We start from the raw sequence: 17,498 nt of genomic DNA on the forward strand, positions 1-17,498 counted from the left end.
CACAGGAGAAAAAAACTACAACATAAGATTTAATTTTCTATTTAAAATTACACACACTTACACTACACATCACCTACAATACACTGAATACACTAGAACTTTTTTTAATTATAAATACACTTGTAATTTAAAATTTATATTGATCAATAATACTAGCAAAACTAGCTAGGTTTTACATTATGTTCACAAAATTATTTTTGTGTACACACAGTTTTAATTTTTAGTGTACCAGCCTTATGGCTGGTACACTAAAAATTAAAACTGTGATTTACACAGCACTTGCACAAATTAAACAAGATCTGTGAAAACTTCACAAGTGAACACCTCACACCACTACACATCACATGTATACATAAATCTGGTACAATCTGAAAATATAAGAAACTTATAAACCCTACTCTACGAAACTAAAGTATATAAATATAAAATAAAAAAATAAGTCGTCAAAATTAACAAAATTAAGCAGAACCACCACGGACTACCACAATAACAAGGTGGTCCTCTTTAAGACTTTCTTCAGTTAAGTTATGACAGGTCCTCTTAAGGAGTTCAGTTGAAAATTCACAAGGAGGAAATGAGTATAACACTCCAGTAGCTTCTGTCTCCTTGTTCAGAAGGGATATCACACCAGCAGCTTCCTTTTGCTTCAAATATGACACCAAATTTCTCATTGGCCGGGTCTGAATACTGGCATCCTCATTTGTAATAGAAGCTGTTGATCCTGCCACTCCCAAGAAAATTGCATGTGAACTAGATGTAGCTATGCGCTTCTGAACATCATCTAACTTCGGCTGGTCCAAGCGCAACCTCTGTGTGATTCTCAGTTGGTTCTTGCCATCCTCATCCTTCATGAGACTGTCAATGATTTCTGAATCACCATCAGTGAGATGGAATTTGGTAGGGAATAAAGAGTTTTTCAGGATGAGTGCTCCATTCCATATTGTGGTTGCCTTACGGACTACTTCCGGTAGAGTTCTGGCAGATGCAAGCATGCCACCAGTTCTGCGGGGAGAGCCATCTGAATCACTGTCAGGGGACCTGCGACGTGGAGAGCGCGATCGCGAGCGGTCTACTCCCGGCTCTCGCGACCCAGAACGTCGTATGCGACTTTCGTATTCACTGTCCACTGGGGCCCTTCTCCACTCCTCATCTCTATAGTCTGCACTGCCATGATACACGCCTCTGTACATCCCACGTCCGCGCCCACGATGTCCTCCTCTTCCTCTATAACCAGGAGTTCCATAAGCATAACCATCTTCCCATGTTCCTTCATAACCTTCATAGCCCTCAACAGGTCTTCCATCTTCACCCACTGGTGGCACATAAGGCTTTGGCCTGTATGGCCCACCATTGCCCACATCAGCAAAATCTATACGAAGCCTTCTATCTGGTCCTCCAAGAGCAAAACCTCTCATCTCTTTTACAGCAGCTTGTGCAGCATCTATTGAATCATACAAAATGTATGCATGGGCTTCACCTTTTGCATATTCTATTTTCTTTATAGCTCCAAACCTGTCAAATTCTCTCTCTAGTTGTGCAACTGAAGTCCAAGGACCTAAACCTCCAACCCATACTCGTGTTGTAGGAGTTGCTTTACCATATCCTATTTTGCACTGGAATTTACCAATATATTGTCCAGACAGCTCTACTTTAGCTCTATGAGCCATGTCCAAAGTCTGATACCTTACAAAAGCAAAGGCATTGCCTGTGCCAGGAGGTGGGCGCTTGATATCAATATCTTCAACAATACCAAATCGTCCAAATATACGGCGGAGCTCTTCATCTGATATGTTGATTTCCAAATTACCGGCAAACAATGTTCGGGTTGCCAGAGGATCATCCTCCGGTTGGACATGATGCAAGTAGTTAGGGAATTTATCCTTTTTATTTTCCATTTTCTCAAAAGGTGGATGATGAGGCCTGGGCATATATGGTCGCGGCATGTAGTGAGGATGAGGGGGATGATGCATAGGAGGCCTATGATGCATTGGGGGACCATGAGGACCTGCCATTGGGTACTCATGCATTGGAGGGCGGAAGTCCCTATGATGAGGGACAGTAGGTGGTATTCCATACGCCCTATCATCTGGAGGAGGACGACGTCTTTCGGGGACAGGAGACCAAGTGTAAGAGTATGGACGGTCATAATCTGGTGGAGTGATGCTTCTTGGCCTGCTTCTATACTCCGATCTCACAGGTTCGTAGACTGGATCTACGATAGCAACTTTGTCATAAAGAATTATACGCGGTTTAGCGTGTTTGGCGTCCCTAGCGTCTTCAGCGCTGCGGAAACAAACATAAGCCACTCTTTCGTCCAACTCATGAGAAATTTTTATGCTAAAATCTCCAAACTTCTTGTACTCTCTATATAAGGTATCTTTGACTATCTCGTCGGAAGCTTTTGGATGTAGCGCGCTAACACAAAGCACCTTGTAATAAGGACGGGTAGAATCCTCCCGCAACTCTCGGGAGCGCACGTAGTCATCGCGGTGCGGCGAAACATACCGACCTCGCGGGCTCGGCGAGCGAACTCGACGGCGCACCCTCTCGGGGGTGACGCGTTCGTCGGAGCTGTCGTCGTACCTGCCTATGCTACTGCGCGTCCGCTTCGATCGCGGCATACTATCCCGGGACGAACTTCTCTTCATATTACGTATTTTCACCGTTATACGATCTCTATCTTTATCGCTACGCGGTAATCCAATCATGTAAGCTCAGTCCGATGAACCAATATCTGAAATGCACAACATTACACGTCACTTCAAAATGTCGTCAGTTCCCGAATTTTAGATTTTCACTGTGATTACAGCACTAAAAGTCTATTGTCTTACCACAAAATAGAAATAAGCAAGTAGAGCCACTTTGCTTTATCACTAAATTCACAACACGAGAATTACCACGTACAGATAATAAGTTCGCAATATTCACAAGCTAGAGCACCGCAAATACCGCAATCACCACAAGGAAGATGAACTGAACTTCGGTCGCGTTCGCGTCATCTGATTCATTCTTGCATGTGATTGGTGCAGAGTAAAACCGACCATAAACCTTTTTTTTTTTATTTCATGCGCGCGGGCGCCGGGGCCCTTTCTCAATCTATGGTTTCGTTTATCCACGTCAGATTATGGTAGTCACATGGATTTAACAAGTTCGTTGTAGGGAGTACCTACTAATTCCATGGGTAGCCATAGATTTAATATGTACTTCGTACCTACTAATTAGAACGCGCGGGGCCCTTCGTAAAAAGAACATGAGAATGTTCATATATCTGTGGTGTAAATCTACGATCCATATGGAAATGCAAAGGAATCTAAACCTTAGATCTTTTAGATCTAAGCCTATACCATATTGGTAGGTTAAAGTTTATTATTCAGTGTAGTACTTAGGTAATTCCGACGGAATACAGCTACTAATTCCATGGCTCCCATACAGCCATCTGACCATGAATTGTAGATCCGTAGACATTTGTATATATATATATATATTTATATATATATATATACATATATTTAGAAAGGGCTCCGCGCGCGGGACCAATACAATACCATACTTATTTTCTTTTGACGTGACAACGTCTTAAATTAGGTTGCGGCTGGGAGTCACTTATGAAAAAGTGTAACGCCCGGTAACGTTACGATGAGTCACCGAACGAGAGAGAGGCCCGCCGAATGCCTTGCGTCTCTCTCCCACTCAACTATGATCGGTCTGCCGCGCGCGTAAAAAGACGTTGTCACGTAAAATCTTCGCCCGTAAAACCGACTTTACAGGCAACCATTTTTTGACAATATGGACTTAAAGGAACGCGCGACCGCACACATTAGCCCTGTCATTCAAAAAGTTACAACGTACTTTATGCCAAAATTTTTGTCATTATCACACTTATAATATTGAGATATTGACTACATTTCTAATAGAAATAGCTAGTGTTCATATATCTGCGATTTTAGCTTAGATTATGTAAAACTTTTTTATGAATTACAACGCGGAAACCTAATCAAGAATCCGAATTCGGAAACCCTAATATTCTTCTTTTTCCTATGTTCGGGTTGGGAAGTTTTCCCGAGTCAGAATGGAAAAAACTTAATGACGACATCGAAGACGCAGCGCTAGCCTACATTTTGAGTTGGCCGCCGCACACGCACGCAGTTTTTAAGTTCGGTTTTCGAATCAGGATTCCTGATGACGTTTTCAGATAAGCACTTTGTCGCTTGAAGATTTGGGAAATTTTTGGGTTTAACTGCGATTTTCTAAAATGTATTATCCTTCAAACTATTTGGCAAAATGGTGACATTTTAGCAATCTTCCTTTACACATTAGAATGTGTAACGAAAAGATTGTTGTTATCCGCCGAGCCAAATTGATGACGACCACGACGACGGTACAACTAATTTTTTTCCGTTCGAACTCGGGGACACTTCCTGAAGCGTACGTTAGGTTTTTTACATATATTTCTATAGGTTTTTTCTGGTCGTAAAAAGGAAGGAACGTGTATGAACATTTTCTATGAAAATCGAGCATTTCGGTTTCGGAAACCTAAATGTGTGCGGCCGTGCTAATGGTGAGCCCACATCTACACACAAATGAAGGTATGTACACAATTTTACATTCGTATTGTCACGACCCTTTCATTCATTTTTATAGAAAGCAAATTAGCACCAAGCTGAGTGCTTTAGTTATTACTCCGTGAAGCTGAGGCAATAAGTCTTGTCAAAATCATCGCAATCAAAGAGTGAAATGAAAATGGAACACAATCGCACTTCACGATTATACAATACACGCATGTGTGGGCACACAATGTTTGCTATAGGTACCTAGGGTACCTACCTACCTACTACCTAACCTACAATACCAAAACGTCAGTCAGTTTAGCTTGTTTTTGTAAACAAGCGAATGAATAAATTAATGAATCAAAGTTCAAAAGCAGTGTTTCTACATTGTTGATCTTTGACTTTAATGGTAACAAGTAAAAATAATAGGTAACAAGAATAAAATAAAGGATAACAAGAAGAAGACAATTCGTTTTCTGATATTGAGTGAAATATATGTGATTTTACAATCGCAATGGATGTTATTATAAAAGTTAATAACCAATCAAACGGAAGGGACAAATTGGCAAGGTATTAACCAAATAACTACTAATTTCTGCTGGTTTCTTTTATACCAGGCCCAATTTTAATTCCGAACCTCTAAGTCAGGCTATGGAATAGGCCAATTTCAGTGTTAATTAAATCGGTTCCTCAATCGATTTTGTTTTTCAGATTAATTCAATACACAAGTCGTCTTGTATGGCATCAATTAGAAACAAGAAATGCAAACAAGTATTCTGTTGATAGAATCAAAAATTTAGAGAGTAATCTTGGGTCATTCAGAAAAAGTATGTATCTTTGTGAATTTATTATTTTGAAAGTCATTATCTTTTTAGTGATGAGAACTCCAGTTTGAACATATCTATAATTATGTACATTATCCTTCATAAATTTAAATATTTTGTCAGATTTAACAGGCTAAACAATAAATACCTAACTTAAAAGTTTTTCTGTTTGCAGTATTGCGGTTGGGAAGGTGTATAGACATCTGCTATACAGCTCTAGATAGCATGAATATTGAAGACCCTATTTTAAGACTTACATTGACAACAAGTAAACTGGCTCACGCATTATACTTATATGCAGACCACATTGTTTGGTTAACAAGAAGTGGATTCTTAAAAACCGATTCTGATAGTTGGAACCGAACCGCTAATAAATTCTGGTTGCTCTCCATTATTGCCAACTTAACAAGAGACTTTTATGAAATTTTACAGATATTAGAACTTAACAAATCAACATTTTTAAAGCCATCAGAATTACTAAATGTATCTGCTAGGCATTTTGACATGTCATCAAGTGTGAAACATATTTATGCATTGGTAAATTGCCACAAAGATGTTTTTATTGATACTGTGAAAAACTCTTGTGACCTGTTTATTCCGTTGACTGCATTAGGGTTTATGAAGTTGAGTCCAAGTGCAGTTGGTACTCTCGGTGCATTGTCTTCCATTGCTGCTCTTGTAACTCTTGTCAAACCGATAACTAAAATAGTACCTTCTTAAAACAAGAAAACGCAAATACTGTCAGGACACAACATGAAAGTATTGAATTTTTCTCTGGCTGAGTAGATGCATGTGTTGCATTTCCATACAGAAAAGTGCACTCTTTATGAAGAATCATGAGTGTGATGTGTGGGGCTCAGCTCATAGCTTTCTTTGCAACAGACATATGTAGTCTTAATTTTTCTGATTTATTTTTGGTCTAGTTTTACTTGGTGAAGGATAAAATGGCAAAGTTTTTTACTGTTCATACATACATATCTAGTACAGATTTAAGTACATTATTTTGTTGGTTATTGTTATTTTAATCGGTGGCTTTTGTTTATTGTTGTTATTTTTGTAATAATTTTAATTAAGTACTTTATAATTATACAAAGAACCAATCAATGTAGAATGTTGCGAATTTTTTGAAAATTTATTTAGCTTTTTGGCGCCTACTCTACTCCCCGTACACTAATTTTAATTTTCGCAAATACATACATAAATCAATAAAAATTTGAGGTGGGTGCTTATGTGCGGGGGAACATTAAGTTTTCGCTTTTTTGTTGATCTATGCTTATGCTGAAAGACTAATTTTTACATCAAATGACGATGCTCTCCAAAGTATGAATAAAATTAATGTCATAATTTTCAATATTGTCTACATACAGAAGTGTAATTTTGCATTTCAGTGGCTTTGTGTGTAAAAAATATTGAATTTTTCAAATGTTTTTTGATTGCTTGAATGGAAAAAAGAATAAAAATCTTACATAGAATAACTTAATATAATATTACAACAATATTTCATAATTTATATTATAATTATTGTAATATTATATTTATTATAAATTAAATAATTCTGAAATATTCTTTCATTTCTGATCATAATGTGTTCTTTCAGCATTATCCATTTGAATTGCTTATTACCAGTACATTTACGTACACAGTCACAAGCACAATGATCAATGATGCATGACTGTTTTTTTACAATTATTATCGCGTAAAAATGTTTATTTTATTATAAATTGCATGATAAATAAGACTAATAATTTCATAGAATCCTTTTGTTTTATTTATATTTTATCATGGAAGTAATAGTGAGATTATATACAATATTTTTGCATATTTAAAAAATCGGTACTTTTTTGTGAAATATATTAAATAGGTACTGGCCATAAAAAATCTGATTTTAATTTCTATGACTAGCAAACTCTACTAGCTAAATCTACATTTAACTATTTGCGGCTGAGGTCTAGCCTATGTGATAAAGGCTAAACTATCTAGCTTGCCGAAGACACGATACCTACCTACACTTAGGTTATAAGCATAGATTTGAAAGGCCTCGCTCAAGTCATAGATTTAGGAGGGCCCCGCGCGGGGTTCGTTTATAATTTTAATGGTAAATTTGACAAAACATTATTTTCTGTGAGTAGGTAAAAAAGTGAAATGCTCCTCCTGACTCCAGGAAAATATCTGTGCCTGGATTAAAAAAAAATGTCAATGCTTTTTATGTCAAATCGGATAAATAAAATCCTTGTGTTTGGATTTTGTTGGTTGGTTGGAGAAGTTTGAAAAGGTTTTTAAAATTTAAAAAATAGGCGACTTATTGAACAGAAAATGGCTAGAAACTTAGCTGAGACTGCAAGAAAATTTCTTCTTTTGGGGCAGTGTGTGCCTACCGTGAAACAAAACGCTGCTAAAATTAGAGTGAAGAGGTTAGAATTGGATGAGAATTTATTGATGGTTTGTAAATTAATTTCTTATATAAAAGCATAGATTTATTAAATATAAAAGTTAATTACGAATAAAACGAATGTCTCAATGATGAAGATAATAATAAAATTATTTTGTTACAGTACTTTAGAAAAGATGAATTTTTCTATTGCCATGATCCAGAAAATCTATGTAAAACTGGTGATATTGTTCTAATACAAGCTCTGCCTCAGAAATTGACTAAGCTGATCACTCATGAGGTGAAGGAAGTTGTTTACCCAATGGGAGATATTACGGATCCTATCACAGGCAAGAAGGTAGCAAAGGAAAGGTATAGGGAAGATATTGAAAAAGAAGCTGAATTGTATGGAAAGAAAAAATCTGCATTCGATTACACTAAGGCACCCGCAAGAGGCTGGCAAGATGGAAAGAAAGACTTCACTTCCAAACCAACCTATACAAAATACCATGTTTTTGATGAAAATGACCCCTATGCTATTTAAGATCTTAGTATGTTTGGATGTTAGGTAATTATAATATTGCTAGTTTAGACTATTTTTGTTTTTATTAAATAACCTATTTACAGGTATACTTATAATAAATTAAGGAGTGAAAACACTCCTTAATTTTCATGAGCAAAAAGCCCTCAAATTTATCACTGATCATATCCAATATTGACAACACTATGCCTCACAAGGTAGTAACAAAAGGTTGTGTCAGTAGGTATGTATATTGTGAGCTACCAGGATTATATCAACAATGGATGGTCACGTTATGACACCACATAAAGTGGGAAGAAAGGTCAATGACCTTTGGATCAAGTCCAGTCATTTTTGTTGATATCATACTAGCTGCTATACTATATATGAATTTTTTGGGTATTTTAGACATAGAGACTAGGTAGTTCAGGAGGCAGTAGGAAAGAAAAGTCATGTATGTAGCACTAGCATTATATTTGTGTCGGGTGCGAGGCGGGCATCAGTCCTGCGCGAGGAACTCCCGCTCGAGCGCCGCACCCATGAGGTTCCAGGAGCTGTCGTCGTCGTCCGGCGGCTCGTCGTCTGACGCCGGCGACGCCGCGCGCGCCCGCTTTCGGGGCCGGGTACCGTCTTCTGTATAAAAAATAGTAAATTAGTAGCAAAGGGCTGTAAGGCATAAATTGCAGCCCGAGATATTTGCCCTCGCTGCGCTCGTGCGCCTATATATAGTTCGAGGGTGCAATTGATGCTTACACCCGGGCTAACTACTCTGCTTTACATCTCGATTGTGAGGTAAGTAGAAAAAAAAAACGTAATTATAAAAAATCCCAAAAACAAACAATAGTTAAAGTAAAAGTTTTCTATTCCCGCCTTTTTTCATTAAAAAGAACCAAGTAAAGAACTTTTTTTTGAAGAACAAAATTGAGCTTCGCCTTCGATACCTAGGTATATAAAATTGATAACTATTATATTTATATGAAGACAAGGCTCAATAGCGAAGCCACCTCTTTGGTCATTGGGTTGAATGCATGATGTCTATTGCCAGTATGATGGTTACATGTACGCGAACTTTATGAAAGAGTGAAGTGTTTTTTTTTTAATTACTTACCGCCCTAGGACTTTTCTAGCTACATTATTACCCTAGGGCGCTAATTGGTCACCTACAAGCCCCATTTGGGAGTAATAAGGACCTACTTACCGAATATGAGAGATGTAAAGGATATTTGAATCCATGCTTCATACTAAATTTTGTATATAACATATATACATACAGTAAGAGTGATTAAGTGAAAATTATTAATAATTGTGGACTATTAATAATTAAGTCATAAATATGAGAAATGTTTAAAATGTTCCTTTCTTTCTATATATCTGTGTTTCCAGTGTCAAAAATATGTCTATGTTAGGTATACTAATATCGGTCAGTCGACCCGTTAGTTTGGAATATAGTTCATGAGCATGACCCGAGGTCAAACATAGGCTATCACAGACGAAGTTGCGGGCAATAGCTAGTAGTACATAAGGTACACTAGAGAGGATTCTTCAAGAAATCGGCCACGTTGTTGTCAGCGACAGAAACCAACAAGAAAATAAGCTAGGTATCGCATTTTTTTTTATGGTGATAAGGTAACTTTTTCTTTGTAATTAAGTAAAATGTGGTGTGACGTATCAAGTACCTACGTATTTAATTGTACCTAACATAAATATTTTCGAAAACGCTCGTTAAAATAAAACATTAAAACCAACCTATGTCTGAATCACTGGATCCTAAGCCTAAAGTGTCCTGTAACCTGAAACAACAAACATTTTCGTTACCAGAATTTCAAAAAGCTAGAATTAGATTTATATTAGAAAGAAAAACTATTTGTTTGGTGTATCACAAAGTTAACTTTATAAATTACAAAAAGATTATGTTTGAATCCGGTAATATGTGGAACTAAAAAAGATAGCCTTGTGGCATTAAATGTGTTCACACAGGTTGGGGAAAATAACGGACTTGAGTGTAAATCCACCTCTGAGCTAATAATAATATATAGTGGGGTAAGGTAACGGTCATGAAAGAATTTTGTACCGGTCCTGCGTGTCCTCTTCGGTTTCAACAGACAGCAATCGGTCTTCGGGAGGATTCTCCTCATCATCGAGGTCATCCTCATTGGGTTTCGATTCGTCTGACGAACTCTCATCCGATTCATTGAAGATATCCTCTACCTGCAATATTAAAAGTATGTAATTATTATGCCTGAGGAAGGAAGCTCGGAGTCGTAAAATAAAGAGCGGTGGTACCTCGCGGTCCATGTCGGCGATGTCGTCGCTGGAGAAGGACAGCAGCGGGTTGAGCGTGTCCATGAAGCGGCCCGAGGCTGTGCGGCGCCGCGGCGCGGGCGGCGGGGAGCTGCAGTGCGGCGGCGGCCGTCGGCTGCTGCTCTGTGGACCGCATTCCAGTCTCTTCAGTAACTGAATTCTATTATATTTTGTATAGTTGATCGTGTCTTATATCTATCTATATTTTTTTATCAGCACTCGATCACAATCGTAGTATGTTTTTGTAACTTTTTGCAATATATCTACATATGTTACCATTACTTTGCTTATATAAAAGAGCAGATTGACGAGGATTCTGCAGATTATCTGGCTGAGTCAGTTAAAATGAAAAAAAAATACTGAGTTCTTACAACAACTAGATAATCTGCAGACTAACAACAATATACAACGACTTTATGCTATAACAGTACCACAGTACCTGTCCCCCCCTCTGCAGCGGGTACAGACGCTCGTCCACGCGCTCCCAGCGCTCGGCGCACGCCCACAGCCACTCGGGCGTCACCACATGAAGCTTGTTCGCTTTGCCTTCACCTAGTCTTCTGCTTGCGTTCACTTTCGCTGTTCCTGAAAATTTTTGTAGGTATCCATATAAACGTTGGTACTTCATATGCCATGTTTAACGCCGTTTATACACTATCCCCTAATTCAGATACCCACGCGAATGAATAAACACATAGCTTGTATTTGAACTTTTATTTACCGTAAAACCAGCAATGTTATTAAGTTTACTATACTGTGTTATTCTCAACCTTGATGTTGGCAGAATCATCGTTTTAACAAACAATGGAGCCATAACACAAAAAAAAACTGAATTTAGGATTGCAATGCCGCGAAGCCCATAGTTCACCGTAAAAAAATGCTTGAAAAATAAACCTGATAGACTTTATTTATGAGTTTTCTCTATGCACAGTTACATAAGCTATTGTGTTGTCTGTCAGCTGCCAAGATCATAGAAGTCTCTGTTCTAAGGTGGAACCACACCCCACAAAACACACAAACATAATATATAAGTCATAATATCTAAGTTTTAGAAAAGGGCTGATCACACATATTTATAGTAGAACCGCCTAAATGAGTCCTCGCCCGCGGAGTACAAGGGGCGCGGGGGTACGACGACAAAGGGGACCGAGAGAGGTGCGGGCGGCGGGCGCATTCTTGTAAAAACTCAGTTCGCTCGCTACGCGGTTAGCGATCACACGTGTTGACAGTTGCGGACGCCTTGTGAAAGTTATACATGAGATTACATTCTCAAGATGAGTCGAAATGTTTTCGGACATAGAATTAATAGTCAGTGCAAACAAATGGCGTTTAACGTATATGAATATTTTAGAAAAAAGAAACTCGACCCAAATTCTGATGAATATAAACAAGATATACCTTTAAATAAAACTGTAGCAGAAGTTACTGGATTATCAGAAAAGACTGTATCTAGAATTGTACAACAAGGGAAAGCATTAAATGACAACGAGAGATTTAAATCACCAAGAAAACCAAAACAGGTTCGTAGAAAAAGAGTGGAAATAGACGATTTCACAAAAGGAGTGGTAAGAAGAAAAGTCACTCAGTTTTACACAATTTTCAAAAAAATACCTACTCTGAAAACTTTGAACGCTGTACTTAGAGAAGAGAATATATTACACTGCGGCAGGGAATATTTAAGGCTATTATTACATGATCTAGGTTTTAAATTTAAGAAATGCGGATCTAAAAGGAAACTCCTTATCGAACAGCCAAATATCACATCGTGGAGGTGGAAATACCTAAATACTATTAAAAAATATCGTAGAGAAAGAAGACATATTTTATACCTTGACGAAACTTATGTAAACGCGTCTCATAACGTTTCAAAATGTTGGCAATCAAAGGATGAACTTGGCGTTCTATCTCATATTGGTAAAGGGGACCGTTTGATCATCGTACATTGTGGAGGTCAAATTGGATTTGTAGACGGAGCCCTTGTGATATTCAAATCCAAATGTAAAACAGGTGATTATCACGATTCTATGAATTTCGCAAATTTCAGTAAATGGATAAATGAAAAGCTCATGCCTAATATACCGCAAAATTCTGTCATAGTAATGGACAACGCAGCTTATCATTCGGTTCGAGAAGAGAAAAAGCCAACTATGGCTTCTACCAAGCCAACTATGCAAGAATGGCTACGACGACATAACGTGCCTTTTGATGAAAAACTTAGAAAAGATGACTTATATAAATTAATTAAAAGCCATTTCACAGAAGATATTTACAAAATTGACGAGGTATTGAAAAGAAACGGACACGAAGTATTGCGTTTGCCTCCATATCACCCAGACCTGAACCCCATTGAGTTGGTCTGGGGTGATATCAAAGGACAATTAGCACAAAAAAGTATCGACTCTAATTTGGACCAGAAAAAAGAAATATTAGAGAGATTATTTGCTGAATATCCCAAAGAGAAATGGGAGAATTGTGTTAAACACGTGATTAAAATCGAAGACGAATATTGCAAACATGATGGAGCACTAGATGAAGTTGTTGATTTTATTATTAATGTGCAAGACGATTCTGATGATTCTGATGATGGCTGTTTCGAAAGTGAAGAATCAAGTTCCAGTGATACTGATATTATGGACATAAGTGATTGATTTATAATTTTGATAAATTTTGCATAAATAAATATTACATACATAACTTTATTACCTTTTTTTTACCTACATATCATACCTATATATCATAAAATCACATTTTTATCGAATTGTTTTGTATGAAAAATAAAAATTTGAAAATAACAATAATCGAAAAATGCTTATGCTATTTAATTCATGTACGTGGTCTCGTTGATACCATGGAGATATGGGATAACAAAAGGAACACGTTGTATAGTTTACAGTTGTTTCATTCAAATTTTGTATAGCCATTATTAATTTTTTAATAAAAATCTTCACCTGTTTGCCGCTAACCACTATGACTTCACATATCTCAAGAAATGTCCAGTAACATTTCGCCTCTTGTATTACACGCTACGCTCGACCGCCGCCCGCACCTCTTTCGTTCCCCTTCGTCGTCGTACCCCCGCGCCCCTTGTACTCCGCGGGCGAGGACTCATTTAGGCGGTTCTACTATACCTGCTCTAACTGCAACTAAATGTGTGGTATTTTCAGTGAAGTCTTGAGTGACTTCTGCCCCCAAACTCCTTGCCACTAAATAAGCTCTGGATGTCTCCAATCTCTGGTGTGTTGGCACCAAACCACTGAATACTAGACTGGCTCCAGACAGCACTTCGCATTTCACTTCAGGTATCACCAATTTGAGATCTGGAATTCGCTTGTTTTCTGCCTTGTCGTAGAGATCGTAAAAATGTCTGAAAAAAAAATATTACACTATGATAAAAAAACTGGTTTTCTGAGATTCCACTTTACATAGGTAGATAAATGTAAAACTAATGGTATGTCCGTTCTTTATGCCATTTTTTCTTTTTTGTTGATCTATGTTTATAATATGTTTAAAAATTAAAATCACCAAAGATTAAAAATTAACATGAAATATTTATCATACATACTTGTGTATCCTTTTCAGTATGTCTTCCAAATATATCAAATAATCATCAGGGTCTTCCACTTCTATTTGACCATCGGATGTCTCCACCCAGCGAGGTTCAGCCTCATCTATCCTATCAATTTCTTCATCATTCTTTTCTTCACTGGGTTTTGCCTTGTCCTTAGAGAGTGTTTTACCATTTTCAACATCATCTGCTGCTTCACATTTCTTCTCTTCACTTTTGTCAGTGCTGTCTCCTTTTTGATCTGGCTCTAGGTCTAATGTCGGCATTTGATTGATAACTGAAGGTTTTGAACCATTCTTGCCAATTATTAATCTTGTCTTATCATCAGCTGCAACAGGAAGAAAAGTATTTTACAATAATGTAATTTTTGCCACACTGTTCATCAGAGATCTTCTTATATTCCACATAGTAAGACTAGTACTACACAATGAATATAATATTAATTTACATAGGTATAAATCATATCATAGAGGTGAATAATAATTGTAACCTTCGTATCTGTCAGTCTTTCAGAACTTAAAAAAAGAATGTCTTCAGAAAGGCAACTATTTTGTTGGATTGTCAAGTGGAGTCATAACAGGTACTACAAGTATTATGACTCGTATCACAATCCGCCTAACTTCATTAGAAATTTAAAGGAAAAGAATTGATAAAAATGCAATACCTCCTGGTGGGGCATTAATATCCCCTGTGCATTGGAAGAATGAGTATGGCCTGACATGTATCAGGTTACTGGCGTGGCGCCACACATCTTCGCGGTCGTCAATAATGCACACCATGTTGTCACCGCAAGGAAATAGCGCTCTGAAATTACAATTCAATATGGTATTATCATGTCCTATTAGTTATTGCATGTGCACAATCGGCTAGCTAGCATTATAACATGCCACAAATCATAACAACCCACATAGTCAAAATTGGTTTCGTAATTCGTAAAGCACTAGATTTAGAAGGATGGCGTTAATTAAGAGAGGCCTATTCCCAGCAGTGGGGAAAAGAAGTCTGTCAATGATAATGATGAAGGAAGTGAGTTTTATCTGTATAAAAATTGTTCAATAAATTAAGTGTTATTTTTTGTCATTCCATTACATTCAATTAGTTCATTTTGTAGCTTCATTATTTAACTTACTTTAAATTAGCAGACTTTGTTCTAGCGTCGAAGCATTCATCTCTGGACAAAATTCTATGGGAGAAATACTTCTTCTCTGGATCCAAAAGGTCAGCAATAGCATGGGCATATTGCCGAGCTCCGAATGTGCATACATGCAACTCGTAGTTCTTAGAAGCAGACTCCAAAAACTCTTTTGTTCGTGGCCGAAATCTAGTGTGGCACCAACGACCCGGGCTTCCGGGACCTCGTAAAAAGAAATGTAATACACCCTGTAAGTAGATTAATATCACATATTTTATTGTACAATCAAATTTACAAGGGCCCTAAAAAGAAAAGTGTTTTACACTCCTATAAAATAGAGACCAAGTTAATATAACATTTTTTATTTTATTTTAACAAGTTAATAAATATATACTATATAATATATTTAACTGTAGAATTATTTCAGCACATATGTTATTTACATAAGCCTAAAGAAGTATACATTATTGTATTATTATCTGTGATGCCAAAATATACCTATTAAATAACAAATATTTTAACAAACATAATGTGCATGTTTAAATAGCAAGTCAGCTGGGGGACATGATATACCTTTAAATTCGGTGGTATATTATCATTGGTTGTGTGAACCAAAGTTTGATCCAAATCCACAAGCAGTACCAACTTTCGGTCTTTCAAAAGACGCTCTGCATCTTCACGGCCTAGTTTCTGTGCCAATTCTTCTGACACCTGTAATTTAATTTTAATCTCATCTTTAGTGTCTCTCATTTTTAGTGGGAGAGTTTATAAATTTATTTACCTATGACCCTATTTGGTTGACAAGAGAACTAAACAGCAGCCAGAAAGTTTTATAGGTAACTAAATAATTTTTTTTTTAACTCCTTTAATTTTGACTCCTTTTAGTCATGTAAATCATATACAGTATACAATGATAAAGTTTTTGATCACAATTGTAGCAGAGAGCTGTCTTACAGGTCACTAGGTCTCCTCTTCAGGTAAATTACAAACAAGTACCGGATATCCATTCTTCCATACATACAAAGAAAAAAAAATTTTTGTTTATAATGAATAAACTCAAAAACAACTGGATGATTTTTTATGAAATTTGGCACAGAGACACATGAAACTGTCAGAAGCTGGAACGGACTTCTAGTCTTTGATATAAGTGAAGGTAGGTAAGTAAGTACATATTAATATTCTCACCTTGAGCTCAGGTACAGAGTGAACCATGGGGACCACTGCAACATCCCGTTTGGGGCCAACGTCGACGCGAAGGTCTGCTCCACACTCTGCGCACATCTCCTTCATCACCGTTGGGTGACGACATTCTTCCAACTCTGCTACAGGTGTTCTGTAAAGTACATGAATATAATTTTTAATATCTTAATCTCGATCCACGTAGACCCTCGAAAAATATTGAATGCGAGGGCAACGCTCCATAAATATAGATATCTCAAAATAAATCCAGATTTCTGCTCAGACTTAGCACGAACGAAACCCTAACATAGGTGGTAACGAAACAGTTTCATTTTTCCCGCCAAAATGAATAGACTGACAGATAGGGATCGTAATTACACGGCCATGCGTTTAATTGGCCATCAAATTATATACGCACTATGCAAAGCTCATAAATAGATAAATGCATTATATGATGAATAAAATAGAGTAAGAACATAAATTAATTATAACATCACATACCCAGGCTCTACAATGTCTCCTTCCTTCACCTTGATCGACGAGATAGTACCAGCGCGCACAACCTTATATTTCTTCAATTCGGTATTACTGCCAGACGAATCATTGTACAAAAATAATATTTGGCCTTGCGAAACAAATGCACCTTGTTTAATTTTCCATTTATTTACTTTTACAGGCTTTTCAGATGGAACAAAAATAGACATAGTTTTGTCAGCCATTTTGAACGGAAATTGCGCGTTTGAAGAAAAGTGACCTATTATTGGACAGTACAGCAAAGTTTTGGCGGCTAGTTAATTTCTACCAATGAGGTTGCTTCTTTTCGCTGAAATCAATGGTCAACAAAGATTTACCGGAAATGCATTACGACAAACCACCAAAGCCGTCAATTTATTAAATTCGGATACACAAGTTCATACAACGACCAAATCGAGCGTAAAAAGTGATCCACCTACGAGCAAAGATGGAGACCAAATCAAGTAATACTAAAGTTCGCACTGCTAATATTTTTTTGATACATAGTTCAAAAACCGAGGAATAGGGCATATTACGCAAAGCTCAGCG

General features: G+C 37.2%; 4 protein-coding genes across 4 annotated transcripts; 2 read left to right on the forward strand and 2 right to left on the reverse strand.

The window, feature by feature from the left end:
- Positions 1–23: 23 nt before the first annotated feature.
- On the reverse strand, positions 24–3,004 carry nito (spenito). The gene is made up of 2 exons (XM_053758278.1): positions 2,832–3,004; positions 24–2,734 (listed from the first exon to the last, which is right to left on the reverse strand). The coding sequence occupies exon 2, from the start codon at positions 2,706–2,708 to the stop codon at positions 459–461; it is 2,250 nt and encodes a 749-aa protein (XP_053614253.1). The 5' UTR covers positions 2,709–2,734; positions 2,832–3,004; the 3' UTR covers positions 24–458.
- Positions 3,005–4,697: 1,693 nt separating this feature from the next.
- Pex11ab (Peroxin 11a/b) lies at positions 4,698–7,126 on the forward strand. The gene is made up of 3 exons (XM_053759074.2): positions 4,698–5,117; positions 5,259–5,374; positions 5,547–7,126. Exons 1-3 carry the CDS (start codon positions 5,062–5,064, stop codon positions 6,089–6,091), a joined length of 717 nt encoding a protein of 238 aa, XP_053615049.1. The 5' UTR covers positions 4,698–5,061; the 3' UTR covers positions 6,092–7,126.
- Positions 7,127–7,583: 457 nt separating this feature from the next.
- Positions 7,584–8,332, forward strand: mRpS17 (mitochondrial ribosomal protein S17). The gene is made up of 2 exons (XM_053759075.2): positions 7,584–7,810; positions 7,924–8,332. Exons 1-2 carry the CDS (start codon positions 7,685–7,687, stop codon positions 8,281–8,283), a joined length of 486 nt encoding a protein of 161 aa, XP_053615050.1. The 5' UTR covers positions 7,584–7,684; the 3' UTR covers positions 8,284–8,332.
- Positions 8,333–8,716: 384 nt separating this feature from the next.
- Fcp1 (TFIIF-interacting CTD phosphatase) lies at positions 8,717–17,191 on the reverse strand. Its single transcript, XM_053759070.2, has 12 exons — positions 16,938–17,191; positions 16,443–16,590; positions 15,831–15,968; positions 15,255–15,505; positions 14,790–14,929; positions 14,123–14,453; positions 13,689–13,924; positions 11,000–11,145; positions 10,543–10,683; positions 10,331–10,467; positions 10,006–10,049; positions 8,717–8,892 (listed from the first exon to the last, which is right to left on the reverse strand). Exons 1-12 carry the CDS (start codon positions 17,153–17,155, stop codon positions 8,759–8,761), a joined length of 2,064 nt encoding a protein of 687 aa, XP_053615045.1. The 5' UTR covers positions 17,156–17,191; the 3' UTR covers positions 8,717–8,758.
- Between the last annotated feature and the right edge of the window lie 307 nt (positions 17,192–17,498).

This window comes from Plodia interpunctella, chromosome 18 (assembly GCF_027563975.2).
Source record: "Plodia interpunctella isolate USDA-ARS_2022_Savannah chromosome 18, ilPloInte3.2, whole genome shotgun sequence".
Lineage (NCBI taxonomy): Eukaryota > Metazoa > Arthropoda > Insecta > Lepidoptera > Pyralidae > Plodia > Plodia interpunctella.